The sequence below is a fragment of the Bubalus kerabau genome, chromosome 11 (assembly GCF_029407905.1).
Source record: "Bubalus kerabau isolate K-KA32 ecotype Philippines breed swamp buffalo chromosome 11, PCC_UOA_SB_1v2, whole genome shotgun sequence".
Classification (NCBI taxonomy): domain Eukaryota; kingdom Metazoa; phylum Chordata; class Mammalia; order Artiodactyla; family Bovidae; genus Bubalus; species Bubalus kerabau.
Window position 1 is genome coordinate 51,103,426 of NC_073634.1, and position 25,748 is coordinate 51,129,173.

General features: G+C 38.4%; 1 protein-coding gene across 2 annotated transcripts in view; it reads left to right on the forward strand.

Annotated features, from left to right (window-relative positions):
• The first annotated feature begins 586 nt into the window (after nucleotides 1-586).
• The window catches only part of CHMP3 (charged multivesicular body protein 3), a 44,038-nt gene continuing 18,876 nt past the window's right edge, over nucleotides 587-25,748 (forward strand). The window contains exons 1-3 of one of the 2 annotated variants that reach the window (XM_055540304.1): nucleotides 587-625; nucleotides 14,882-14,942; nucleotides 24,134-24,313. In XM_055540304.1, coding sequence (XP_055396279.1) covers nucleotides 602-625; nucleotides 14,882-14,942; nucleotides 24,134-24,313 — 265 coding nt within the window. In that variant the 5' untranslated portion in view covers nucleotides 587-601. Of the gene's footprint in view, nucleotides 626-914; nucleotides 1,140-14,881; nucleotides 14,943-24,133; nucleotides 24,314-25,748 lie in introns of those variants that run through there. The other variant, XM_055540303.1, reaches the window with a different exon arrangement.

Sequence of the window (25,748 nt, forward strand, 5' to 3'; positions counted from 1 at the left end):
GCTCCTCCATCCACGGGATTTTCCAGGCAAGAGTACTGGAGTGGGGTGCCATTGCCTTCTTCGATGCAGGCTGCAGGACCACACAAACACACGCGTACACACAGGCACAAGGCACATAGGAATTATCCCCGTTGGAAATTGCCATGGCCTGAACAAAAGCTGTGACACTGGAGATGAAAGGGGAGGGCTGGAGTTCCTTAAAAAATTGAAAAGTTACAATTGTTGGGACTTGGAAGGAGAGGGGACAAAGAATGATGCCCCGGTTTTAGTGACTAGGCCATGGTGGAGACAACAGAGGGGAGGAGCAGCTCTGGCGGGAGGAAGCGGTCGTTTCTGGCTCGCTGCATGTGAGGTGCTTACCATCTTAGGAAAGTGGTTATAAAAGTATCTTGCTTGGGCGGAGATACAGACTTCCGGACAGTAAGGAGATCAAACCAGTCAGTCCTAAAGGAAATCAACCCTGAATATTCACCGGAAAGACTGAAGGTGAAGCTCCAATCCTTTCGCCACCTGATGTAAAGGTCCGACTCTTTGGGAAAGACCCTGATGCTGGGAAAGACTGCGGGCAGAAGAAACGGATGACAGTGGATGAGATGGTTGGATGGCATCACCCGACTCAACAGACGTGAGTTTGAGCAAAGTCCGGGAGATGGTGAAGGACAGGGAAGCCTGGCGTGCTGCAGTCCCTGGGGTCGCAAAGTCAGACGCGTCTGAGCGACTGAAAAAACAGACTTCCGGGGCAACAACATACAGATTTAGGTGAGCAGGTGCAGCTGTTATCACCGGGTTCAGTCAGTAAGTTCGCATCCTTCGGAGGAATCACCTCTACGCCTCAGAAAAACACACCTAGCTCCTTACCTGGGTCCCCAAGTCCCCTCCCCGAAAGTGCGCGATTGCGTCAACCTTTCTGACAAAACCTCCGCCCCGAGTCTGCGCATGAGTTCGGTGCATGCGCACCAGGCTCCCCGCGGCCGCTCCCTGCTCCTGGCGCCCAGACTCCTCGCCTCTCAGCGGCCCCGCCCAGGCGGCTGCCCGTGACCTGCCACGGCGCGGGGAACGGAAAGCCGGGAGGGGCGAGACGAGTTCAGTTCGCCATGGGGCTGTTTGGAAAAACCCAGGAGAAGCCGCCCAAAGAGCTGGTAAGGGCAGCGGCGGCGGCACCGGAGTGGGTGCGTTTGCGTGGGGGTGCGGTGGAGTTGGTAAACGACTGGACACTTCCACCGCGGCTGGCTAGGTGCCGCTCGGCCCCCATTTCCGGGGCCTCCCACTCGACCGAGGGGCCGGAGGAAGTCTTTAAGGAAGCGGCTGTGGGGAAAGAGAACCCCGGAGTCCCATTTCCACAAGGGGGCCGAGGGCCGGGTGAAGGGGTTCCGCGGTCTCGGCTAGGGGCGCGGAGGCAGCAGCGCCGGCCCGGCCCCTGGAACCCCTTCCCCGGCGCGCGTTGGTACGTCCCGCGCGGAACCTTTAGCTGGCGCAGGCCCCGCCCCCTCCCGGCGGTCTGCGGACGGCGGGCGGACCTGCAGGGTCCCTAGCATCTTCCCTAGGAGCCCATCCCGAAGTCGAGAAGGTTCAGGCATCTGTCGTCCCTTCCCCTCAGCCGCGCCTTATTGAGAGGGAGACTCAGGGTCTCTTTCCTCTGCCCTTCAACGTTGACAACCAGACGCACAATGATAGCAGGAACCCTACTTTTGGAAGAGTGGTACCTTAGTAACTACATCTGGTGTAGAATTCTGAATCTCCCTGTAAACTTCCATCACTTCCCGATACTGTGGAGCACTTTAAGAGTGCCCTGCCGAGTCCGGAGCCTAAGTTCGTATCCAGGTTCCGCACATAATCAGCTTTGTGATCTAGGGAAAGTTCATTTCTGCGTGCCTTAGTCTTGTGTGTTGAGTAGGAATGACAGTGTATCACTTCAGAGTCATAGAAGACGGAAGGACGTTAAGTTTTATCAGCTAGTAGTGTGCTGCTGCTGCTAAGTCGCTTCAGTCATGTCCGACTCTGTGCGACCCCGTAGACGGCAGCCCACCAGGCTCCTCTGTCCCTGGGATTTTCCAGGCAAGAATACTGGAGTGGGTTGCCATTTCCTTCTCCAATGCATGCATACATGCTAAGTCGCTTCAGTCGTGTCCGACTCTGTGCTACCCCATTGACAGCGGCCCAGCAGGCTCCTCTGTCCACGGAATTCTCTAGGCAAGAACAGTGGAGTGGGTTGCCATTTCTTTCTCCCAGCTAAGTAGTGGTAGTTTCGGTAAATATGTTTGTTTTAGGCCGCCCCATGCGGCTTGCGGGATCTCAGTTCCCTGACCAGGGATCAAACCAAGTCCGTGGCAGTGAAATCCGGAACCCTAATCACCGGACCACCAGGGAACTCCCAGAGTAAATTCTACATCAAGGGTCCCCAACCTCTGGAATCTAATGCTTGATCTGAGGTGGAGCTGATCCACAGTATTTGTATTGCTCTTCAGTGGTTCTGAAACCATCCCCATCCTCCTTCAGTGGAAAATTTGTCTCCCACGAAAACAGTCCCTGGTGCCAGAAAGACTGGGGACCGTTTTTGTACCTTACTTTCAAAGTGCAGACCAACAGCATCACCTGGCACCTTGTTAGAAATCTCAAGCCCCGTCTGTTGAACCATAATTTGAATTCTGACAAAATCCCCGGTGATAAGTGTGCATATTAAAGTTTGAGAAGCATTACAGCACCCAGTACATACTTATTCATAATGGGAAAAAAAAACCCCAAATCTTTCATTTAATAGGTGATCTCACCTGTTCAGCTGTGTGTGTGTGTGTGTGTGTGTAAGTCGCTCAGTCGTGTCTGACTCTTTGTAACCCCATGGACTGTAGCCGGCCAGACTCCTCTGTCCATGGGATTTTCCGGGCAACAATACTGGAGTGGGTTGTTTTTCCTTCTCCAGGAGGTCTTCCCTTCCCAGGGATCGAATGTCTCCTGCATTGCAGGCAGATTCTTTACAGTTTGTGCCACCAGGAAAGCCTGTTCAGCCCTAGCAGGCATATTTCAAACCATTGTCATGCATCAGGAGGTTGCTGGCACATCCTGTGTGTGTTGATCTTGATTGTATTCAATAATCATAGGTACTAAAACAGTGTTATTGTTCAGTTGCCATGTCGTGTCCCACTCTTTGCAACCCCAAGGACTACAACGCCAGGCCTCCCTGTCCCTCACCATCTCCCAAAGTTTGCCCGAGTTGATGTCCATTGCATCGGTGATGCCATCCAGCCATCTCGTCCTCTGATGCCCTCTTCTTCTGCCCTCAATCTTTCCCAGCATCAGGGACTTTTCCAATGACTCGGCTGTTCACATCAGGTGAAAGACCCTGATGCTGGGAAAGATTGGAAGGACTGATGCTGAAGCTGAAACTCCAATACTTTGGCCACCTCATGCGAAGAGTTGACTCATTGGAAAAGACCCTGATGCTGGGAAGGATTGGGGGCAGGAGGAGAAGGGGACGACAGAGGATGAGATGGCTGATGGCATCACTGACTCAATGGACATGAGTTTGAATGAACTCTGGGAGTTGGTGATGTACAGGGAGGCCTGGTGTGCTGAGATTCATGGGGTCACAAAGAGTCGGACATGACTGAGAGACTGAAATGAAAATCAAAAATTCAGTTCTACAACAAGCATCTTAGAATACATACAAGCCCCAAAATGTTCGTTATATTATGCTATTCAGTTTGCAAAGTAATGTCATACTCTTACCTCATTTAAGCACCCAGTTTTTGTTTTACCAGGGAGTAAAGCTGAGTAAGTTGCCCTAGGGAACTAATATTTACTGTTCTAGTATCTACTCCAGTCTAGTATCTGCTCTAGTATTTTGGTCAGTTCAGTTCAGTCACTCAGTCGTTTTCGACTCTTTGCAACCCCATGGACTACAGCACGCCAGGCCTCCCTGTCCATCACCAACTCCTGGAGTTCACCCAAACTCAAGTCCATTGAGTCGGTGATGCCATCCAGCCATCTCATCCTCTGTTGTCCCCTTCTCCTCCTGCCCCCAATCCCTCCCAGCATCAGGGTCTTTTCCAATGAGTCAGCTCTTCGCATGAGGTGGCCAAAGTATTGGAGTTTCAGCTTCAGCATCAGTCCTTCCAATGAACACCCAGGACTGATCTTCTTTAGGATGGACTGGTTGGATCTCCTTGCAGTCCAAGGGACTCTCAAGAGTCTTCTCCAACACCGTGGTTCAAAAGCATCAATTCTTTGGCGCTTAGTTTCTTCACAGTCCAACTCTCACATCCATACATGACCACTGGAAAAGCCATAGCCTTGACTAGACTGACTTTTGTTGACAAAGTAATGTCTCTGCTTTTCAATATGCTATCTAGGTTGGTCATAACGTTCCTTCCAAGGAGTAAGCGTCTTTTAATTTCATGGTTGCAATCACCATCTGCAGTGATTTTGTTATCTTAAATGTTCGGCCTTAGTTTTGCTGTTCATAAAATGAGAAGATTCTGGGGAAATAGTCTCATTACTATTTAAACTAGTGAAAACTGTGCAGTGAGATTGATAACTACTGATCTGAGCTGTGGCTAGATGATCTTGATTATTCCCATTTCTCTTACATAAGTTTTTCTTTCACAAAATCCCTTTCCATTTTGTAAATTAATGAAAAAATTTTGATGGGTTTAATGAACCTTTTTCTCTGACATTTAAAGACACATGTATAAAGTTTCTGTAGTTTTTTGATAAGTGTTTCTGATGACTGAGATTTTTATGGCTCTTCTTCACAACACATGTTTTATGCAGTTAAATTCAACAGATATTTATTGAGCATTTCCTTTGTGTAAGACATTGCACAAGGAGTTCGTGAATAAGAAAAGGTCTTTGACCTTCTGGAGTGTACAGTCTGTAATGTGTATGCACATTAATATCACTGTATTAGTTATATATAATTATATTAGTTTAATATAATTAACATAATGATTACAAAAGAGACTCAATGGACATGAGTTTGAGTAAACTCCAGGAGTTGGTGATGGATAGGGAGGCCTGGCGTGCTGCAGTCTATGGGGTTGCAAGAATCAGACACGACTGAGCGACTGGACTGAACTGAACTGATAGGGTTCTGTCTAGTTACACTACAGACGGGTTTAACTTACCCCAGGGGTCACAGAAGGCCTCCCAAAGTAACAATTAAGCTGAGACTCGAAGACCAAATTCAGAAAATATATTCTTTAACTACTTTTCTGACTATTGTTAACATTTGGGGAAAGCAAGATTTTCTGGTACTTGTGTGAAATTGTTGTTCAGTTAGTTGCCACCTTTTACATAGTTATCCAATTCATACTTCAATGCTTCTAATTATAGATATACTTTAAGTATAAACAAAGTAGGATTTATCATTTTTGGGTGTTAATAAAATGGACATTGTGCTTAATCAGCATTATTGGCAAGATTTGAATGTAGGGCATCCCAAAACTAGTTACTGTCCATTGTGATAAATATCTATTTGTTACATGATCAGTTGAGTATATTTGTGTGGGTCTAATTCTAGGTGCTCTATTCTGTTCCATTGATCTGTGTGTTTATTCTTTAGACAACTACTCTGTCCCAAATATTGTGCCAAGTTGCTCAGTCATGTCTGACTCTTTGCACCCTAATGTACTGTAGCCCACCAGGTTCCTCGGTCCATGGGATTTTTCAGGCAAGAATACTAGAGTGGGTTGCCATTTCCTTCTCCAGGGCATCTTCCTAACCCAGGGGTTGAACCTCCATCTCCTGTGTCTTCTGGATTGCAGGTAGATTCTTGACCTATTGAGCCATCAGGGAAGCTCGAATACTGTAGCTTTATATTAAGTCTTGAAATTGGGTAATAGGGCATCTTCCAGCTTTGTTTCTCTTCACTTTTATCTTGGCTATTCCAGAGCATTTGCCTTTCCATATAAACTTTTAAATCAGTTTGTTGATACCTACAAAATAGACTTTGGTGATTTGATTGAGATTGCATTGAATCTACAAATGAAGTTGGAAAGAACTGATATCTTAATGTTCAGTCTTCTAATACATGAACATGGAATATCTCTCCATTTATTTATATTTTTTTTTCCTTTCATTAGTGTTTTGTAGGTTTCTACTGGTAGATCCTATACATATTGTTAATTTATACCTAAGTGTTTTATTGTTTTCTTTGGTGCTCTGCTAAATGTTTTTAAATTTTCTGATCACTTATTACTGGTGTATTTGAAAGTGGTTAACTTTTGTGTATTAACCTTATGCCCTATGACCCTGCTGTATTTGCTTGTTAGCTCTTGGAGTCCTTGGTGATTTTTTTGGATATATGTATGTGTATGTGTATATATATATCCAACCCAAAGAATCAACAGAAAATATCACTTTAATTGTTTTGTCCCAAATTTGTATACCTTTTATTTCCTTTTCTTATTGTGCTAGCTAGGACTTCATTACACATTGAATAGGAGTAGACAGAAATTATATCCTTGCCTTGTTCCTGATATTAGCAGGGAAGGCTTCTAATTTCTTGCCCTTGGTTATATTGTTACCTGTAGTTTGGGGTGGAGGAAGCTGCAGTTTTTTTAAAAGTTAAATTGAGGGATTTTCATTTTATTCAGGTTTATAATTCAGTTTAGTCACTCAGTTGTGTCCGACTCTTTGCAGTCCCATGGACTGCAGTACGCCAGGCTTCCCTGTCAATCACCAACTCCTGGAGTTTACTCAAACTCCTGTCCATCGAGTTGGTGATGCCCTCCAACGATCTTATCCTCTGTCATCCCCTTCTCCTCTGGCCTTCAGTCTTTTCCAGCATCAGGGTCTTTTCAAATGAGTCAGTTCTTCGCATCAGGTGGCCAAAGTATTGGAGTTTCAGCTTCAGCATCAGTCCTTCCAATGAGTATTCTGGACTGATTTCCTTTAGGATGGACTGGTTGAATCTCCTTGCTGTCCAAGGGACTCTCAAGAGTCTTCTCCAACACCACAATTCAAAAGCATCAATTCTTCGGTGCTTAGGTTTCTTTATAGCCCAACTCTCACATCCATACATGACTACTGGAAAAACCAAAACTTTGACTAGACGGACCATTGTCAGCAAAGTAATGTTTCTGCTTTTTAAGGTGCTGTCTAGGTTGGTCATAACTTTTCTTTCAAGAAGCAAGCATCTTTTAATTTCATGGCTGCAGTCACCATTGGCAGTGATTTTGGAGCCCCCCAAAATAGTCTGTCACTGTTCCCCTTGTTTCCCCATCTATTTGCCATGAAGTGATGGGACCAGATGCCATCATCTTCGTTTTCTGAATGTTGAGCTTTAAGCCAGCTTTTCACTCTCCTCTTCCACTTTCATCAAGACACTCTTTAGTTCTTCTTCACTTCGTGCCATAAGGGTGGTGTCATCTGCATATCTGAGGTTATTGATATTTCTCCCAGCAATCTTAATTCCAGCTTGTGCTTCATCCAGCCCAGCGTTTCTCATGATGTACTCTGCATATATGTTAAATAAGCAGGATGACAATATACAGCCTTGATGTACTCCTTTCCCGACTTGGAACCAGTCTATTGTTCATGTTCAGTTCTAACTGTTGCTTCTTGACCTGCATACAGATTTCTCAGGAGGCAGGTAAGGTGTCTGGTATTCCCATCTCTTGAAGAATTTTCCAGTTTGTTGTGATCCACACAGTCAAAGGCTTTGGCATAGTCAATAAAGCGGAAGTAGATGTTTTTCTGGAACTCTGTCATTTTTTCAATGATCCAGCAGATGTTGGCAATTTGATCTCTGGTTCCTCTGCCTTTTCTAAATCCAGCTTGAACATCTGGAAGTTCACGGTTCACGTACTATTGAAGCCTGGGTTGGAGAATTTTGAGCAGTACTTTGCTAGCATGTGAGATGAGTGCAGTTGTGTGGTAGTTTGAGCATTCTTTGGCATTGCCTTTCTTTGGGATTGGAATGAAAACTGACCTTTTCCAGTCCTGTGGCCACTGCTGAGTTTTCCAAATTTGCTGGCATATTGAGTGCAGCACTTTCACAGCATCATCTTTTAGGATTTGAAAGAGCTCAACTGGAATTCCATCACCTCCACTAGCTTTGTTTGTAGTGATTCTTCCTAAGGCCCACTTGACTTCGCATTCCAGGATGTCTGGCCTTAGGTGAGTGATCACACCATCATGATTATCTGGGTCATGAAGGTCTTTTTCGTACAGTTCTTCTGTGTATTCTTGCCACGTCTTCTTAATATCTTCTGCTTTGCATGAAATGTTCCCTTGGTATCACTAATTTTCTTGAAGAAATCTCTAATCTTTCCCCTTCTATTGTTTTCCTCTATTTTGCATTGATCACTGAGGAAGGCTTTCTTATCTCTCCTTGCTATTCTTTGGAACTGTGCATTCAAATGGGTATATCTTTCCTTTTCTCCTTTGCCTTTCACTTCTCTTCTATTCACAGCTATTTGTAAAGCCTCCTGAGACAACCATTTTGCCTTTTTGCATTTCTATTTATTGGGGATGGTCCTGCCTCCTGTACAGTGTCACAAATATCCGTCCATAATTCTTCAGGGACTCGATCAGATCTAATCCCTTGAATCTGTTTTTCACTTCCAATGTATAATCGTAAGGGATTTGATTTAGGTCATACCTGAATGGTCTAGTGGATTTCCCTACTTTCTTCAGTTTAAGTCTGAATTTGGCAATAAGGAGTTCATGATCTGAGCCACAGTCAACTCCCCAGTCTCTTTATAGTTTTTGCTGACTGTATAGAACTTCTCCATTTTTGGCTGCAAAGAATGTAATCAATCTGATTTTGGTATTGACCATCTGGTGATGTCCATGTGTAGAGTCTTCTCCTGTGTTATTGGAAGAGGGTGTTTGCTATGAGTGGTGCGTTCTCTTGGCAAAACTCTATTAGTCCTTGCCCTGCTTCATTCTGTACTCCAAGGCCAAATTTGCCTGTTATTCCAGGTAGCTCTTGACTTCTTTCTTTTGCATTCCAGTCCCCTATAATGAAAAGGACATCTTTTTTGGTGTTAGTTCTAGAAGTTCTTGTAGGTCTTCATAGAACCATTGAACTTCCAACTTCTTCAGCATTACTTGTCGGGGCATAGACTTGGGTTGCTGTGGTATTGAATGGTTTGCCTTGGAAACAAACAGAGATCATTCACGGAGAGTTTTTATTGTGTATATAGAATATTGTCAGATGGTTTTTTCATGTCAATGCATATGATTTTTCTTATCTATTGATGTGTAGTGGATTATGGTGGGCAATTTTTGAATGTTGAACTAGCCTTGCCTACCTAGAATAAATCACACTTGGTTATGGTTTATAATTCTTTGTATATAATTTTGCATTCAATTTGCTAACATTTTGTTGAGTATTTTTGCATTCATGAAATATACTGGTCTGTAGTTTTCCCTTCTTGTAATGTCTTTATCTCGTTCTGATACTAGGATTATGCTAGCCTCGTAGAATGAGTTAAGAAGTATTCCCTCATATTTTCTTGAAAATTTTGTAGAGAACTGGTATCATTTCTTCCATAAGTCTGGTAGAATTCAGCAGTGAAACTGTCTGGGCCTGTTACTTTCTTTGTTGGCAAGTTATTAACTACTGATTCAATTGTTTTAATAATGATAGGCCTATTCAGATAATCTACTTCTCATATGGATTTTAGTAGGCTTTCAAGTAGTTGGTCCCTTTCATCTAATTTACTAAACTTGTGAGCATAGAATTGTTCATAATATTCTTTCATTTTTTATTCTCCATGGACTCAATAGCTGATGACCCCTTTTGTACTTCTGATACTGGTAAACTTGTCTTCTCTTTTTTTTTCTTTGTTAGTTTGGCTAAAGGCTTATTTATTTTACTGATTTGTTTAAAGAGCCCAAATTTTTGGCTTCATTGATTTGTGTTACTCTCCTCTCTTCAATTTCATTGCTTCTCTTAATTTTTTAAATTCTTTTCTTCTGCTTGCTTGATGCTTAAATTTCTATTCTTTCTTTCGTTTCCTAAGGTGGAATCTTAGGTTATTGATGGTTAGATCTCTTGTTTTCTAATACATGCATTTAATGCCATAAATTAATTTCCTAATGCTTTTTTTGCATCCTGTACATTTTCATAAGTAGTATTTATTTTCACTTTCATTTAATTCAAAATAATTTTAGATTTCTATTGAGACTTTTTCTTTGACCCATCTGTTATTTAGATGTGTGGTGTTTAATCTCCAGATATTTGGGGATTTTTCTGGTACTGATTTCTAGCTTCATTCCATCATGGTCTCAGAACACAGTTTGTATGATTTCTGTTTTTTTAAATTGTTGGAGTATGTGTATTATGGCCCAGAAAGAGGTCTGTCTTGAGAAGTGTTTCCCTGAAAGCTTGAGAAGTGTATGCATTCTGTTGTTAGAATATTCTGTAAATGTTAACTAGATCAAGTTGATTGATAGTTCTGATTAGGTCAGCTATATCCTTACTTATTTGCTCTCTGTTCCATCTGTCAAATTATATCAAGAGAGGTTTTGGTATATTGTAAATGTTGTGTTTATATGGAAATGTTGAATTACTCTTTTAAAAGTGTATCACAGTGATTTGATACCTGTCAGTGTTCATTTATTTGGAGAAGGAAATGGCAACCCACTCCAGTGTTCTTGCCTGGAGAATCCCAGGGACGGGGGTAACCCCAGTGGGCTGCCGTCCATGGGGTCACACAGAGTCGGACACGACTGAAGCGACTTAGCAGGAATGTTCATTTATAATCAGACATTTTTATTTCAGACATTTTTATTTTCTTTCTCCTTGAAAGGGGAATTTCTTTTTTTTTTTTTTACATTGTACTTTCTCCCATAGATTTCTCCTAAAGTAATACTTCTATGCTTAAAATAATTTATTATACTTAGAACAAAAGTATGTACATACTTTTTATGATAAAAATACTCAGAAAACTTGGAATAGAAGGAAACTTTCCTAACATGATAAAGGTCATTTATAAAAATCTGCAGCTAACATGATACTTAGTTATACATTATAAATTGTGAAAGATTGAAAACTTTTCCCATAAGATCAGGAGCAAGACAGAGATACCAGCTTTGCTACTACTAATCAACATTGCATTAGAAGCCCTAGCCAGTGCAGTTGGGCAAGAGAAAGAAATAAAAGACATCCACACTTATAAGAAGTAAACCTATTAATTTGTTGATAACACGATTCCACAAATAGAGCACTCTAAAGATTTCTGATGCACCAGAAAATTAGTTGTAGGTGATTCAACAGAGTTGCAGGTTTCAAGGTATTTTAAAAAATCAGTTGTGTATTTTACACTCACAGTGAAAAATCTAAAAAAGGAAATTTTGACATTTCATTTACAGTAGTATCCAAAAGGATAATATGCAAGGAATAAATTTAACAAAAGAAGCAAAACATTTATACACTGAAAATTGCAAAAAAGTTGCAAGAAGAAATCCCAAGTTTATAGATTGCAAGACTTAATGTTGTGAAAGTGTCAGTACTTCCAAAAGTGATCTGCAGATTCAGTGCAGTGCCTATCAAAATTCCAAATGTCTTTCTTGGAGAAATGGAGAAGTTGAGCTTCAAATTCATATGGAATACAACAGATTCCAAATAGCCAAAGCCATACTGAAAAAGAAAAACAAATTTGAAGGACTCATAGTTCATAACTACAAAACTTACTATAAAGCTACTGTAATTAAAATAGTGTGCAATTAGCATAAGGTTAGATATATAGATCAATCAGTAGAATAGGATTGAGACTCCAGAAGTAAACCCATACACCTGTGGCCAGTTGATTTTCTGTAAGAGTGCCAGGATCATTCAGTGAAAGATTGTCTCTTCAATAAAAGGTCTGTGACAAGTGGGTATCCACATGTAAAGAAATGAAGCTGAGCTCTTATCTCACTCCATACAGAGATTAACCCAAAATGGATCAAAGACCTAAATTAAAGTCTTTGACCTAAAACTATAAAACTCTTAGAAAAAAATGTAAGGGTGAGTCTCCATGACCTCATATCTGGCAGTGGATTCTTTTGTTATAACACCAGAAGCACAAGCAACAGAAGAAAGACAAATTGGAATTTCTCAGAATTAGTGCCTTTGTGCACCAAAGGACATTATCAAGAAAGTGAAAAGATGACCTATGGAATGGGAGAAAATATTTGCAAATTATATGTCCAGTGAGGATCTACTATCAGAATATATAAAAAATTCATACACTCAACAATAAAAAGGCAACTGAACTTAAAAATGGATAGAAGACATTAACAGACCTTTCTCCATGGGAGATACATTGATACAAATGGCCAACAAGCACATGAAAAGGTATTCAGCTTCATTGGTTATTAAGGAAATGCAAATCAAATTCACAGTGAGATACTCTTTCAATAGTTTCAGCAGATTTGCTGTAATGAAACAGTTGAAAAATAACAAGTGTTGACATGGACATGGAGAAGTAGGAACCTTTGTACATTGCTTGTGGGAATGTAAAATGGTGAAGCCCCTTTGAAAAAGAGTTTTGGAGTTTCTCAAAAATATAAAATAGAATTAACGTTTTTTGTTCAGTTGCCCAGTCATGTCCGACTCTTTTGCGACCCCATGGACTGCAGCATGCCAGGCCTCCCTGTCCCTCACCATCTCCAGAAGTTTGTCCAAGTTCATGTCCATTGCATGGGTGATGCCATCCAACCATCTCATCCTTGGATGCCCTGTTCTCCTTCTGTCCTTGGTCTTTCCGAGCATCAGGGACTTTTCCAGTGAGTCGGCTGTTTGCCTCAGGCGACCAAAATTATCACATGACCCAGCAATTCCACTCCTATATGTATACTCAAAAGAATTGAAAATAGTTACTCAAACAAATACTTGTGTTTGTTCATAGCAGCACTATTCACCAGAAAATGAAACCAACCCAAATGTTCATCAGTAGATGAATGGCTAAATAAGTGGTGTTGTATGTACATACCATGCAATATTATTCAGCCATAAAAAGGACTGAAGTATTGATAGGTGCTACAACATGGAGGAACCTCAAAACCATTATACTAAATGAAAGAAGCCAGACATGAAAGACCACATATTCTATGATTTATTTTATATTAAATATCCCAAATAAGCATATCAAAAGATACAGAGTAGCAAATTAGTAGTCACCAGAGAATGGGAAGGAGGGTGGTCAGAGGGGAAGATTATTTATAGGGTATAGTGTGTTCTTCTGACACACTGAAAAAGTTCTGAGACTAGAGGGAGTTGGTTTTCAAATAAAGTGAAGGCACTAAATGCCACTGAATTATACATTTTAAAATGGCTAAGTGTGTGTTATGTGAATTTCACTTTAAAAAATATATAAACCTAACATTAACTTTTTAAATTGTATAACCATGCAGTTTTAAGTTCTTTAATATTTCATCTGGAAATTAGAGTTGTTGTATAATAAATATTTTATAGATTTTGTTAAATAGTGGTTTTAAAGTCATTATAAATAAAATTTATTGGCAATTCATCCTAAGGGTATGAATTTTTTAGTGCCGTTTAGTTCATGTGTCCATGGATAAGTGCTAAAGGGTTCAGCATCAATTCCATTCCTGTTTTATTTTATTATTATTTTTGACCTTAAATCCCACAACCATTGTTTATTATAAAGGTTAACCCTGATCGTCATGATTGGTAGAATTTCTGGTAGTAATCGTGGGCACCAGGGTCTCCAGACATTTGAATTTGCAGCTACTAGCAGTGTTCAGTGTCCTCATCTTGGTTGAGGATGTCTTTGATTTTTTTTTTTTGGAAACCTATCTACATATTTCTGATAGTAAGATCACCAGGGCTTTGAAGGTGAACTGGTAGATTGCAAAAATCTGGGCTATGTGACCACCACCCTTTACATGGACACTGAGGTCCATGCCAGCTAATTGCTCCTTCCCAAGAAGTAGAACCGTTGCTGGGAGCTTGTATTATAGCTGTGTATGGGTGGATCAACTCTGGGGGTAACCCATTCACCTACAGAGACTGTTGCCGTCTTTGCAGTGTGCCGTGACTATGGCCATCTTCTTGTGTCTGAAGATCTGTGCCAACTTCCAAGGGCCCTTGGATGGCATGACACTGGTGTAGACAAGAGATCTTCATCGTGAGGTGCCTCAACTAGAAGAAAGTCCTATTTTATGTTTTATTAGACTCAAACATTGGGAAACATTGTTAATATTAATAAGTAGATGGTAGTGGAAAGGATTTTGTGCATCAGCATCACATAGTTCTTTGAACTTCTGGATCATATGCCAAAAAGCACATATTGATTTAATGTAAAGTTTAGTTTTAATGATTTATCAACTGATAAATGATTTTCCTTCATTTTTGAAATTGAAGGACTAGGGAAAAATGCATAAAAATGTGGCAGTCATGAGAGTCATTCACTACTTTCTCAACACCTGCACCAGTATTTCTAGTTGGCTCTATGTTAAGTGCTTCAGAGGTTTTTGCCTCTTAGGGAAATCTATCATAGTAAAAGACATGGAGGCTGGAGAAATATTTCTTCTGTAAAATGAAGTGGTGTAATTGTTAAAGGGGACAAAGAAAAGGTGAACTTTTATGACACAGGTACAGCAGTTTTTAAAATAATTATGTATAGAAATAAAAAAATCTGTTGCCCATAAAACCTTTCTATCCCCATGCACCTCTTGAAAAATTGTATATACCTGCAGGGTGTTGAACTCTCTCAGAGATTTTGTATAAAGTGCTTCATACTGCCTTCAGAATAGGAATCTTTGAATAGTTTGAGAATTCTATGCACTATGAATAAAAAGACTAAAAAAAATAGTATTTGGCCCCAAGGCAGTTTCTTTCAAAATAACTTATTTTGTTTCTAGATTGTGTCAGGATTAAATGTAAAATTGGCTTCTCTTATAATTCCTTTTCTAAAATTTTTCCCAGGTCAATGAATGGTCATTGAAGATAAGAAAGGAAATGAGAGTTGTTGACAGGCAAATAAGAGGTAAATTACTATTTTATGTCTCTTATCCTGTTGCTGTATTTTGCATTAGTTCATAAAAATAAGCTGACTCTACATATAGAAAACATAGTTTATATTATTTATAGCTCTAATTATTTGCTTTCTAATTATAAGAAAAATGAGATATAATCAACTCAAAGAAACTTTACATTTTAAAAGAAGTAAATCTTTCCTGGAGCCTGAAATTCAGCTGTTCAAGGGGAAGGGACCATGTTTATTCAGCTCGGATTTCCTAGAGTTTAGGTTCATGTTGGAAACAAAGCAGGTGCTCACGTTCTATGATAGAATAACGGCCTCCCAAAGATGTCCATGTCCTAATACCCAGAACCTGTGAATATGTTACCTTACATGGCAAAAAGGAACTTGCACATTTGATTAGAGATCTTGAGATGGGGAGATTATCCTGGGTTCTCTGGGTGGGCGCATTGTAATCACAAGAGTCCTTATAAAAGGAAAGCAGTATGTTGAGGAAAGGAGTTGTGACCACAGAACCAGATGGTGGAATGGTTTGCTTTGAAGATGAAGGAAGAAGACATAAGCTAAGGAATGCATTTGACCTCTAGAAACTAGAAAAGGCAAAGAAATGGATTCTTTCTTGAAGTTCCCAGAAGAAATGAAGCTCTTCCAACACCTTGATTTTATTATATATTTATTTGTGGTTGCTCTGGGTCTTTGTTGCTGGGCGTGGGTTTTCTCTAGTTGTCATGAGCAGGCTTCTCTGCAGTGGTTTCTCTTGTGCAGCACAGGCTCTGGGCACATGGACTTCAGTAATTGTGGCAGGCGGGCTCAGTAGTTGGCGAGTGTGGGCTCTAGAGCATGCAGGCTTCATTAGCTGTGGCACATTGACTCAGTAGTTATGGCTCATGGGCCCTAGGGTGTGAGCTCAATAGTGGTTGTGAACAGGCTTTAGTTGCTCTGTGGCATGTGAAATCTTCCTGGACCAGGGGTCAAACCCATGTCCCCTGCACTGGCGGGTGGATTCTTATTCACTATACCATCAGGGAAGTCCAACAATACTTTGATTTTAGACTTCTGTTCACCAGAATTAAAGAATAAATTTTTGTTGTTTTAAGCGATAAAAAAAAAAAAACACCTAAATAAACTTCTTCCTATTATAAAGAAATGGTTTTATGGAAGTCAGATTAAATAAATTGTACACTCATGTTCATAACAGCATAATTCTCAATAGCAGAAGGTATAAATAACCCAAATTTCTACTGATAGATGAATACATAAACAAAATGAAGTATATACATACAATGGGATATTTATTCAGTCTTTAAAAAGAAGGAAATTCTGATACATGCTAGCACATAAATAAGTCATGAAAGCATTATGAAGTAAAATAAGCCAGACACAATGGGACAAATACTCTGATTACACTGAGTCTAATTTATAGAGAAGAAAACAGAATAGTGATTACCAGGGAATGTGAAGAAGGAAAAATGGAGAGTCACTGTTAATGTGAACAGAGTTTCAACATGAGATGGAGGGAAAGTTCAGGAGATAGTGGTGATGGCTGCACAACAGTGAAGTGTACTTGATATCAATGAACTGTGTATTTTTAAATGGTTTGCATTCATCAGTTTATGTACATAGGATATCAGTTATATGTGGAATGTAAGCTATGATACAAATGAACATATCTATGAGACAGAAACAGACTCAGAGATAGAGAACAGACTTGTGGTTGCTGGGTGGTGAGGAAGGTTTAGGAGAGGGAAGGATTGGTCAAATGGTAATTAATTCTGTATTTAAATAAATTTTGGGGGGGGGTGGGCATTAGGAGAGGGAAAGATTGGTCAAGTGGTAATTAATTTTGTATTTAATTTTAGATATTAATTTTAGCCATGATAGCATTTTCTGCAGCACTGTATCATTTTACATCCCTGACATCAAGGACTAAGACAATCAGAAACAACCACAGGGACTTCCCTGGTGGTCCAGTGGCTTAGACACTGTACTTCCACTGCAGAGGGCCTGGGTTTGATCTCTGGTCATGGAAGTAGATCCCACATGCCACCACTAAGACTTGGTATGGCCAAATAAATAAAATATTTTAAAAATAACAAAGAGAAGCAACCACATGTACTGAGGAATATAGGTGGTCACTGTGCATGCCCAGGGAAATACACAGGTTCTGAAAAGACCTGAAAAGGCTAAGTTTACATCTCAGGATGAACTCAGTACAGAGACACCCTACAGCAATAAAACCAAACAAAAAAGCCTGTCAAACCCTGGGGAAGTAGGAAAATCTAATTTCCGGAGTTATCATCTTAAAAAGCTTAAATGTTCAGTTTTCAAAATAACAACAAGATCACAACATATCAAAAAAAACAGGGAAGTATGGACCATTGAAAGGAAATGAACAGAAAAGTTCCCTGAAAAAGACCAGATTGACAGATTTACTAAACAAGACTTTAAAACAACCATCTTAAACACATGCAAAGAACTAAAGTAAGGTGGAACAAAGTCAAGAAAATGATAATAAGCAAAATGGAAGTATCAGTAAAGAGACAGAAAACATGAACATGAAGCAAAAAGAAATTATGCACTTGGAAAATATAACATTCAATGAAAAAATTGCTAGAGTTGTTCAGAAGCAGAGTTGAGCAGGCAGAAGAAGTAATGAACTTGAAAATAGTACAATTGAAATGGTCAAGCCTGAGGAATAGAAGGAAAAAAAAATGAAGCAAACAGAGCCTAAGGGACCTGTTGGAAACCATCAGTTGGGGCAGCATACACATTGTGGATGTCCCAGAAGGAAAGGAAAGAGAGAAGGGGCCAAGAGATTATTTGAGGAAATAATGATAAAAACTTAACATATTTCATGAAAAATGTGAATATAACCACCCAAGAAGCTCCACACACTCTAAGGTGGAATGAACTCAAGAGGCCCATGCCAAGGCATATTATAATCAAACTATAGAAAGACAAGGGGTGAATGTTTAAAGCAGCAAGAAATGGCTTGTCACATACAAGGGATCCTGAATAAGACTTTGAACAGATTTCTCATCAGAAATATTGAGCGCCAGAAGGAAGTGAGTTTATATATTTAAAGTCCTGGAAGAAGATACCTGTATATCAAGAATCCTATATCCAGCAAAACAAAGGAGTGACTGTCCTTCTTAAACGAAAGCTCATTGGGTTTGTTATCACTAGACCTGCCTGGCAAGAAATGCTAAAGCATGCCCTTCAGGTTGATAGATAGTAACAACCTGTTACTGTAGATAGTTACAATAGATAGTAACTTGAAGCTATAATGAAAAAATAAATATCTCCATTAAAGATAAATACATGGGTAATTTAGAAGTTAATATTTTTGTAACTTTGGTTTGTAACTTCATTTTTTGTTTTCACATGATTTAGGAGACTTGTGCATTTAAAAATATATTAGGCTTTATTTTGTAACATATAGTGCAGAAAGATGTACTTTTGTGACATTAGTAACTGAATGGGGTGCAGACAAAACTGTAAAGAAGTAAAGTTTTTGTATAATATTAAAGTTAAGCTGGGTGGCACTTAGGAGCAATATTGTATCAAATAATAAGAGTAAACAAAGAAGAACAAGGATCTAGAACATTCAATACAAATGATCATAAAATGACCAACTTCCTTACACAGGGGGCGCCTTAGGAGAACTCAGGTCTTCAGAAGATACATTAGATTCAAATCTTCAAGCCCGCCTCCACTCTGGGAAATATGGGGAGAATCATCACTGATACTGCTACGTGAATGATAAATTTTTTCTCTCTCTGTTTTCTCTTTTGTGTTGTAAATTAAACGCGAGGCTGCAGCTATCACCTTGCCAAGAAAGAAAAACTAAAAAAAAACTAAAAAAAAATAAATAAAGTTAAGCTCATATAAATTCAAATTCGTGTTATCACATTAGTATATTAAGTGCATTTACCATGATAATCACAAAGAAAGTAGCTGTAAATTATACTCAAAAGCAAATGAAAAGGAACTTGAAATAAGAAAAGACACATAAGCACAGAAGAAGATAATGTAGGAAATGAAGGATAAAAAACTATAAGACCTACAGACAAAAGAGGCAAAATGGAAGAATTAAGCCCCTGCTCATCAATAATTACTTTTTTAAATTAATTTTTGTTGGCATATAGTTGCTTTACAATGTTGTGTTAGTTTCTGCTGTACAGAAACTAACACAACATTGTATACATATATGTATACAATGTATACATATTGTATATTATGTATATTATATGTATACATATATCTCCTCTTTTTTAAAGATTTCCTTCCCATAGTAATTACTTTAAATGTAAATAAATTAAATTCTCCAATCAAAAATAGATTTTGGCAGAATGGGAGAAAATGACCCTAGTGTGTCCTGTATATAAGAGACTCACTTTAGATCCAAAGATACAAATAGGTTTTGAAAGTGAAAGAAAGGAAAAAAGATATGCCATGGAAATAGTAACTTACAGGATGGAGGTTGCTGTACTAATATAAGATAAACTTTAAATCAGAAAAGATTATAAGAGTCAAAGAAGGACATTATATTTTAACACAATAAGATGTAACAGTTACGTACATCTATGCACCTAATGACACATGGTTAAAATATATGAAGGAAAGTAGATTCTACAACAGTAGTTGAAGACTTTAATATAACTCATTTTCAAAAGTGGATATATAACAACCAGACAAATTAGTAAGGATCAAAGATGACTTGAACAACACAACAATCAACTAGATCCAACAGACATATATAGAATATTCAATGCAACAACAACAGAATATATATTCTTAAGTGCACAAGGTACATTATCCAGGATAGATTTTCAAATTGTGGATGAAGAAGTTAAATTATCTGTTTGCCAGTAATGTGATCTTACATGTATAAAACCCTAAAGATTTCACAACCCAACTATTAGAACTAGTAAATGAATTTAGCAAAGTAGCAAGATAGAAAACAAAAATCAGTTGTATTATTCTGTATGCTAGTAGCTGGAAAAGAAAATTAAGAAAACAGTGCCATTTATAATAGTACCAAAAATAAAATACTTAGGAATTACCTTAACCTAGGAGGTGAAAGGCTTATGATGAAAGCTATAAGATATTGCTGAAAGAAATTAAAGGCATAAATACATGGGAAGACATCCTATATTCATGGATTAGAATAATTAACTGTTAAGATGTCATAGCACTCAGCGTGATCTATAGAGTCAATGCAATCCTTATCAAAATCCCAATAAAGTTTTTTGAAGAAATGGAAAAAGATCTATCCTAAACTTCATATGGGCTCTCAAGGGATTCCAGAGAGCAAAAAAAAAAAAAACATTGAAAAAGAACAAAATTGGAAATTCACACCTCTTTATTTCAAACCCTATTGGATATTTACAGAACATTCCATCCAAAAGAAGCAGAATACATATTCTTTTCAGGTACACATGGAACATTCTCCAGGATAAATCACACAGTAGACCACAAAACAAGATCAAAAGAGTATCAACCATCTTTTCTAACTACAATGCTATGAGACTGCAATACTATGAGAAATCAACTACAAAGGGGAAAAAACTGCAAACACAAACTCATAGAGACTAAACAGTATGCTACCCAAAAGCCAGTGGGTTACTGAAGAACTCAAAGAGGAAACCAAAAAATACTTAGAGTCAGGGAACTCCCTGGCAGTCCAGTGTTTTGGACTCTGTACTCTTCCCGCCTAGGGCCCAGGTTTGATCCCTGGTTGAGGAAGTAAGATCCCACAAGCCATGCAGTGCAGCAAAAGAAAAGAAAAAAATAATTATGTGGAGTCAAGTGAAAATGGAAACACAGCAATCCAGAATCTATGGCATACAGCAAAAGCAGTTCTGAGGGAAGTTTATAGCAATATAAGCCTACCACAGGAAATAAGAAAAAAATTTCAAATAAAGGAACTAGGATAAACAACTTGCAAACCCAGTTAGTAGGAGGAATGAATAAAGAAGATCAGAGCAAAAATAAATGAAATAGAAAAATTTAAAGAACAGTAGAAAGGATCAGTGAAAGTAAAAGGTGGTTCTTTGAGAAGATAAACAAAATTTAAAAGTCCATAGCTAGACTCGTCAAGAAAAAGAGAGGGCCTAGTAGATAAAATAAAATCAGAAAGGAAAAAGTAGAACTTAAAATTGACACTAGAGAAATACGAAGAATTAGAGGAGATTACTATGGACAGATTACTAGAAGAAATGGGTGAATTTTTAGAAATAGAGTCTTCCAAGATTGAATCAAGAAGAAATAAAAAATATGAATAGACCTATTACCAGTAATGAAATTAAATCAGCAAGAAAACAACTCCCAAGAAACAGAAGTTGAGGACCAAATGGTTTCATGGGTGAATTCTACCAAATATTTAAAGAAGAGTTTACATCTGTCCTTCTCAAACTATTCCAAAAATTTGAATAGGAAAGAAAACTTCCAAACTCATTCTTTGAGGCCAGCGTCACCCTGATGTCAAAACCAGACAAAGATATCACACACAAAATAGAAAAATACAGGCCAGTATCACTGATGAACATAGATGCAAAAATTCCCAACAAAATATTAGCAACCAAATTCACCAGTACATTGAAAAGGATTATACTCCATAATCAAGTGGCATTTTATCCCAAGGATGCAAGGATGGTTCAGTTTATGCAAATTATACATTGTGATATACCACGTTAATAAACTGAAGAATAAAAATCATACAGTCATCTCAACAAATACAGAAAAAACTTTTGACATAATTCAACATCCATTTATGATGTAAAACTCAACAAAGGGACTAGAGAAGGTACATCACTCAACATAATAAAGGCTACAGCCAACGTCATATTCAAGAGTGAAAAGCTGAAAGAAGGCATTTCCTCTAAGATCAGGAACAAGACAAGTGTGGCCCACTTTTGCGCTCTTTATATAACATAGCCTTGGAAGTCCTAGCCACACAATCAGACAAGAAAAAGATATAAAATGATCCAAACTGGCAAGGAAGAAGAACTGTTACTTTTTGAAGATGACATGATACTATGTATAGAAAACCCTAAAGACACCACCAAATAACTATTAGAAGTAATAAATGAATTCAGTAAAGTTGTAGGATACAAAATTAATATAGAGAAATCTTATGTTTTTTTACAACAAACCATCAGAAAGAGAAGTTAAGAAAACAATTCTATTTACAATTGCATCGAAGAGAATAAAGTGCCTAGGAGTAAATCAAATGAAGGAGGTAAAAAACTTGTATTCAGAATACTCTAAGTTGTTGATGAAATAAACTGAAAATGACACAAACAACTATACCATGTGAATGAGTTTGAAGAACTAATATTGTTAAAATAACCATACTACTCCAAGTCATCTATAGATTGATTTCAGTACCTATTAGAATTCCAATGGCATTTTTCACTGAACAAATAATCTCAAAGTTATATAGAAACATAAAAAACCTCAAATAGGCAATAAAACTGATTTTAAAAATGGGCAGAGAACCTGAATAGGCATTTTTCCAAAGAAGACATACAGATGGCCAACAAACAAATGAAAAGATGCTCAGCATCACTAATCATCAGGAAAATGCAAATCAAAACCAGAGTGAGACACTATCTCACACCTGTGAAAAATGGCTATTATTAAAAAGACAACAAATAAAAATTGTTGGATTGGGATGGGGAGAATGGGGAACCCTTGTGCAATATTGATGGAAACGTAAATTGGTGTAGCAACTGGAAAACAGCACGGAGGTTCTTCAAAAAACTAGAACTACCATATAATCCAGCAGTTATATGTCTGGGTATTTTCCCAAAAGAAACAAAGACACTAATTTGGAATGATACATTCATCCCTATGTTTACTGCAGCATTACTCACAGTAGCCAAGATATGAAAGCAACCTCAGTACCCATGATAGATGAATAGCTAATGATTTTGTATGTGTATACATATATATGCTAGAATATTACTCAGCCATAAAAAGGAATGAAATCTTGTTGTTTGTGACAGTATGATGGACCTCAAGGGAATTATGCTAAGTGAAGTGAGACAAAGAAAACACTATATGATTTCACATATATGTGGAATCTAAAAAACAACAAATGAACAAACATAGCAAAACAGAAACAGTTATTGAAGCAGAGAGCAAATGGTGGTCAGAGGGAGGGGTGCAGGGGAATGAATGAAACAGATAAGGGAGATCACGAGGTACAAACTTCCAGTTACAAAATAAATGAATCACAGGGATGAAATGTACAGAGTGGGAAATATAATCAATAATAATAATATATCTTTTATGATGATGGATGGTAACTAGACTTGTGGTGATCATTTTGTAATGTACAGAAACACCAAATCACTCTGCTGTGTACCAGGACCTATCATAGTGCTATAGGTCACTTATAGTTCAAAAAACCACAAACAAGCAAATTCATAGAAAAAGAGATAAGATCTGTGGTCACCAGAGGTCGAGTTTGCAGGGAGTGCGAATTGGATGAAGGTGGTCAAAAGGTACCAACTTCCAGTATAAGATAAATAAGCACTAGGGATGTCATGTATGACAGGATAAATATAATTAATACTGCTGTATGTTATATATGAAAGCTGTTAAGAGAGTAAATCCTGAGTTCTTATCACAAGGAAGAAATGTTTTTCTGTGTTTTGTATCTGTATGAGATGATGAATGTTAACTAAACTTAACCATGATCATTTCATGATGTATGTCAGTAAGTCATCACGCTGTTTTGTAATAATTTTAGCATGTTCAGGCTTTCCTTAGGTTGCAGGTTCCTTAATACCAGTACCAACAGATGTTAGAATGGGCTTGCAAAAGCAGTTTTGAAATTTTGTCTGGTGTAATAGGATTTATTTTTCTGTTTAACTTATATTGCTTTAATGTGATATTGGAAATAATATTAGAAATAATTTATTGTTTTTATTTGGTTTATATCCTCCTGTTTCCTACTTGACACATTTAGATCACAATGAGAACAGATTTCAGTGCTAGTAAGTCTCCTTGTTCTTCAGTCACTAAGTCATGTCCAACTCCTTATGACCCCATGGAATGCTGCACGCCAGGCTTCCCTGTCCTTCAGTATCTCCCCAAGTTTGCTCAAACTCATCCATTGAGTCAGTGATGCCATCTCCTGGTTTACCCTTAATCTTTTGGTGTTTTGTGTTCTGTTCTAAATTTAGATATCCAAAGAGAAGAAGAAAAAGTGAAACGATCTGTGAAAGATGCTGCCAAGAAGGGTCAGAAGGATGTCTGTGTGGTTCTGGCCAAGGAGATGATCAGGTCAAGGAAGGCTGTGAGCAAGCTCTATGCATCCAAAGCGCACATGAACTCCGTGCTCATGGGGATGAAGAACCAGCTGGGTAAGACAGCAGTTCTTACAACCACCTCATTAACTGAGGCTCTTGCCATATCCTAACACTAGTTTCCTTGAATAGGAAGAACAGTCTCAGTTCTGGCATTTATTCTTTTTTTTTTTTTTTTTTTTTTGCATTTATTCTTTATATTGTGTTAGGCGGGGAGTTACACGAATGCAAAATAATACTTACTATTTTCATTTTTATTTTACTGTTATTGATTTTCTTTTGCCAGTGTTGTTGAAGTAATGGGAACGTCTACAGCTTAACCCTTTTCATTTAGAATTTAGACTATTTCCTCATGTGAACAGTGTTGAAAAATGACCTGAAGGTTGGGTCCTAGGAATAAGAAGTGGGCCCAGGCCTTAGAGGGAGGACAAAGAAAGAGCTTCCTCTGTCCTGGACCCAGAGCTGCCTCAAGTAGGATTCTAAATAGTCTAAGCTTGGCTTTGGCTTTTACTCCCTTCCTTCTCTGCCTCATCTCTGGCTCTCAGCCTAAGGCTTTCTTACATCTTAGGAACCTGCCGGCCTTGTGTTAGGTATTTAGCATACATATGGACTTAATTTTTTTTTAAACTCATAATATCTAAGAAGAAACCTACTAATCTATTCAGCTTTCAGGATCCAGTATAATATGGTTTGCCATCTTTCACAGGCATCTGTCTCCAGGTCACTGACAGCTTGAGGCATAGGTTACATTTTACATCCAGTTGGTTTCTTTTCTTACTTAATTTTGGCTAAATGAAGAAATCCTAACCCAGAACTAGAGTTCTTTGAGAATGAATGGCAGCAAATGACTGTCAGATAATTTGACAGAGTACAGACTCTGAAATTACAGGGAAATTTTTCCACTAAAGAGCATCTTCAGGGAATTCCCTGGTGGTCCAGTGGTTAGGACCTCATGCTTTCACTGCCAGGGCCAAGTTCAAGCCTTGGTCTTGGGAACTAAGATCTCACAAGCTGTATCGCGTGGCCAGAAAAAAAAAACAAACAGCATCTTCAACTCTGTCAGTTACTATTCTGATGAGTACATCACATTCAAGAATTAGAAGACTTGAATGTTTCAGTGTAGAGGCTGGTGCCACATGTGTGCCTGATTCATTATTTGGTTGTATTTGGCTCTGAAAGTATTTCTTTATGTTCAATTTTAACATTTGGATGTGAGTTTTTATTTTTACTATGCCTAATAGTGAATATATCAGTTTCTTTCTCCAGATACTGAAGAAAATAATCCATGAATTGAGAAAGAGTTAAAAAAAAATAAGACAAGCTATTTGTACTGTAGCTTCTTAACGTTTAAAAACTGTGTTATTTCAGCCCTAAAGTGATGTATTTAGGCTTTTTAAATATTGGATAAATAACCTACATATATGCCTTTTGGACAAGCCAAGTATTCAGTACCAGAGAGAAACAGTGTAATCTTACTGTTATTTTGAAAACT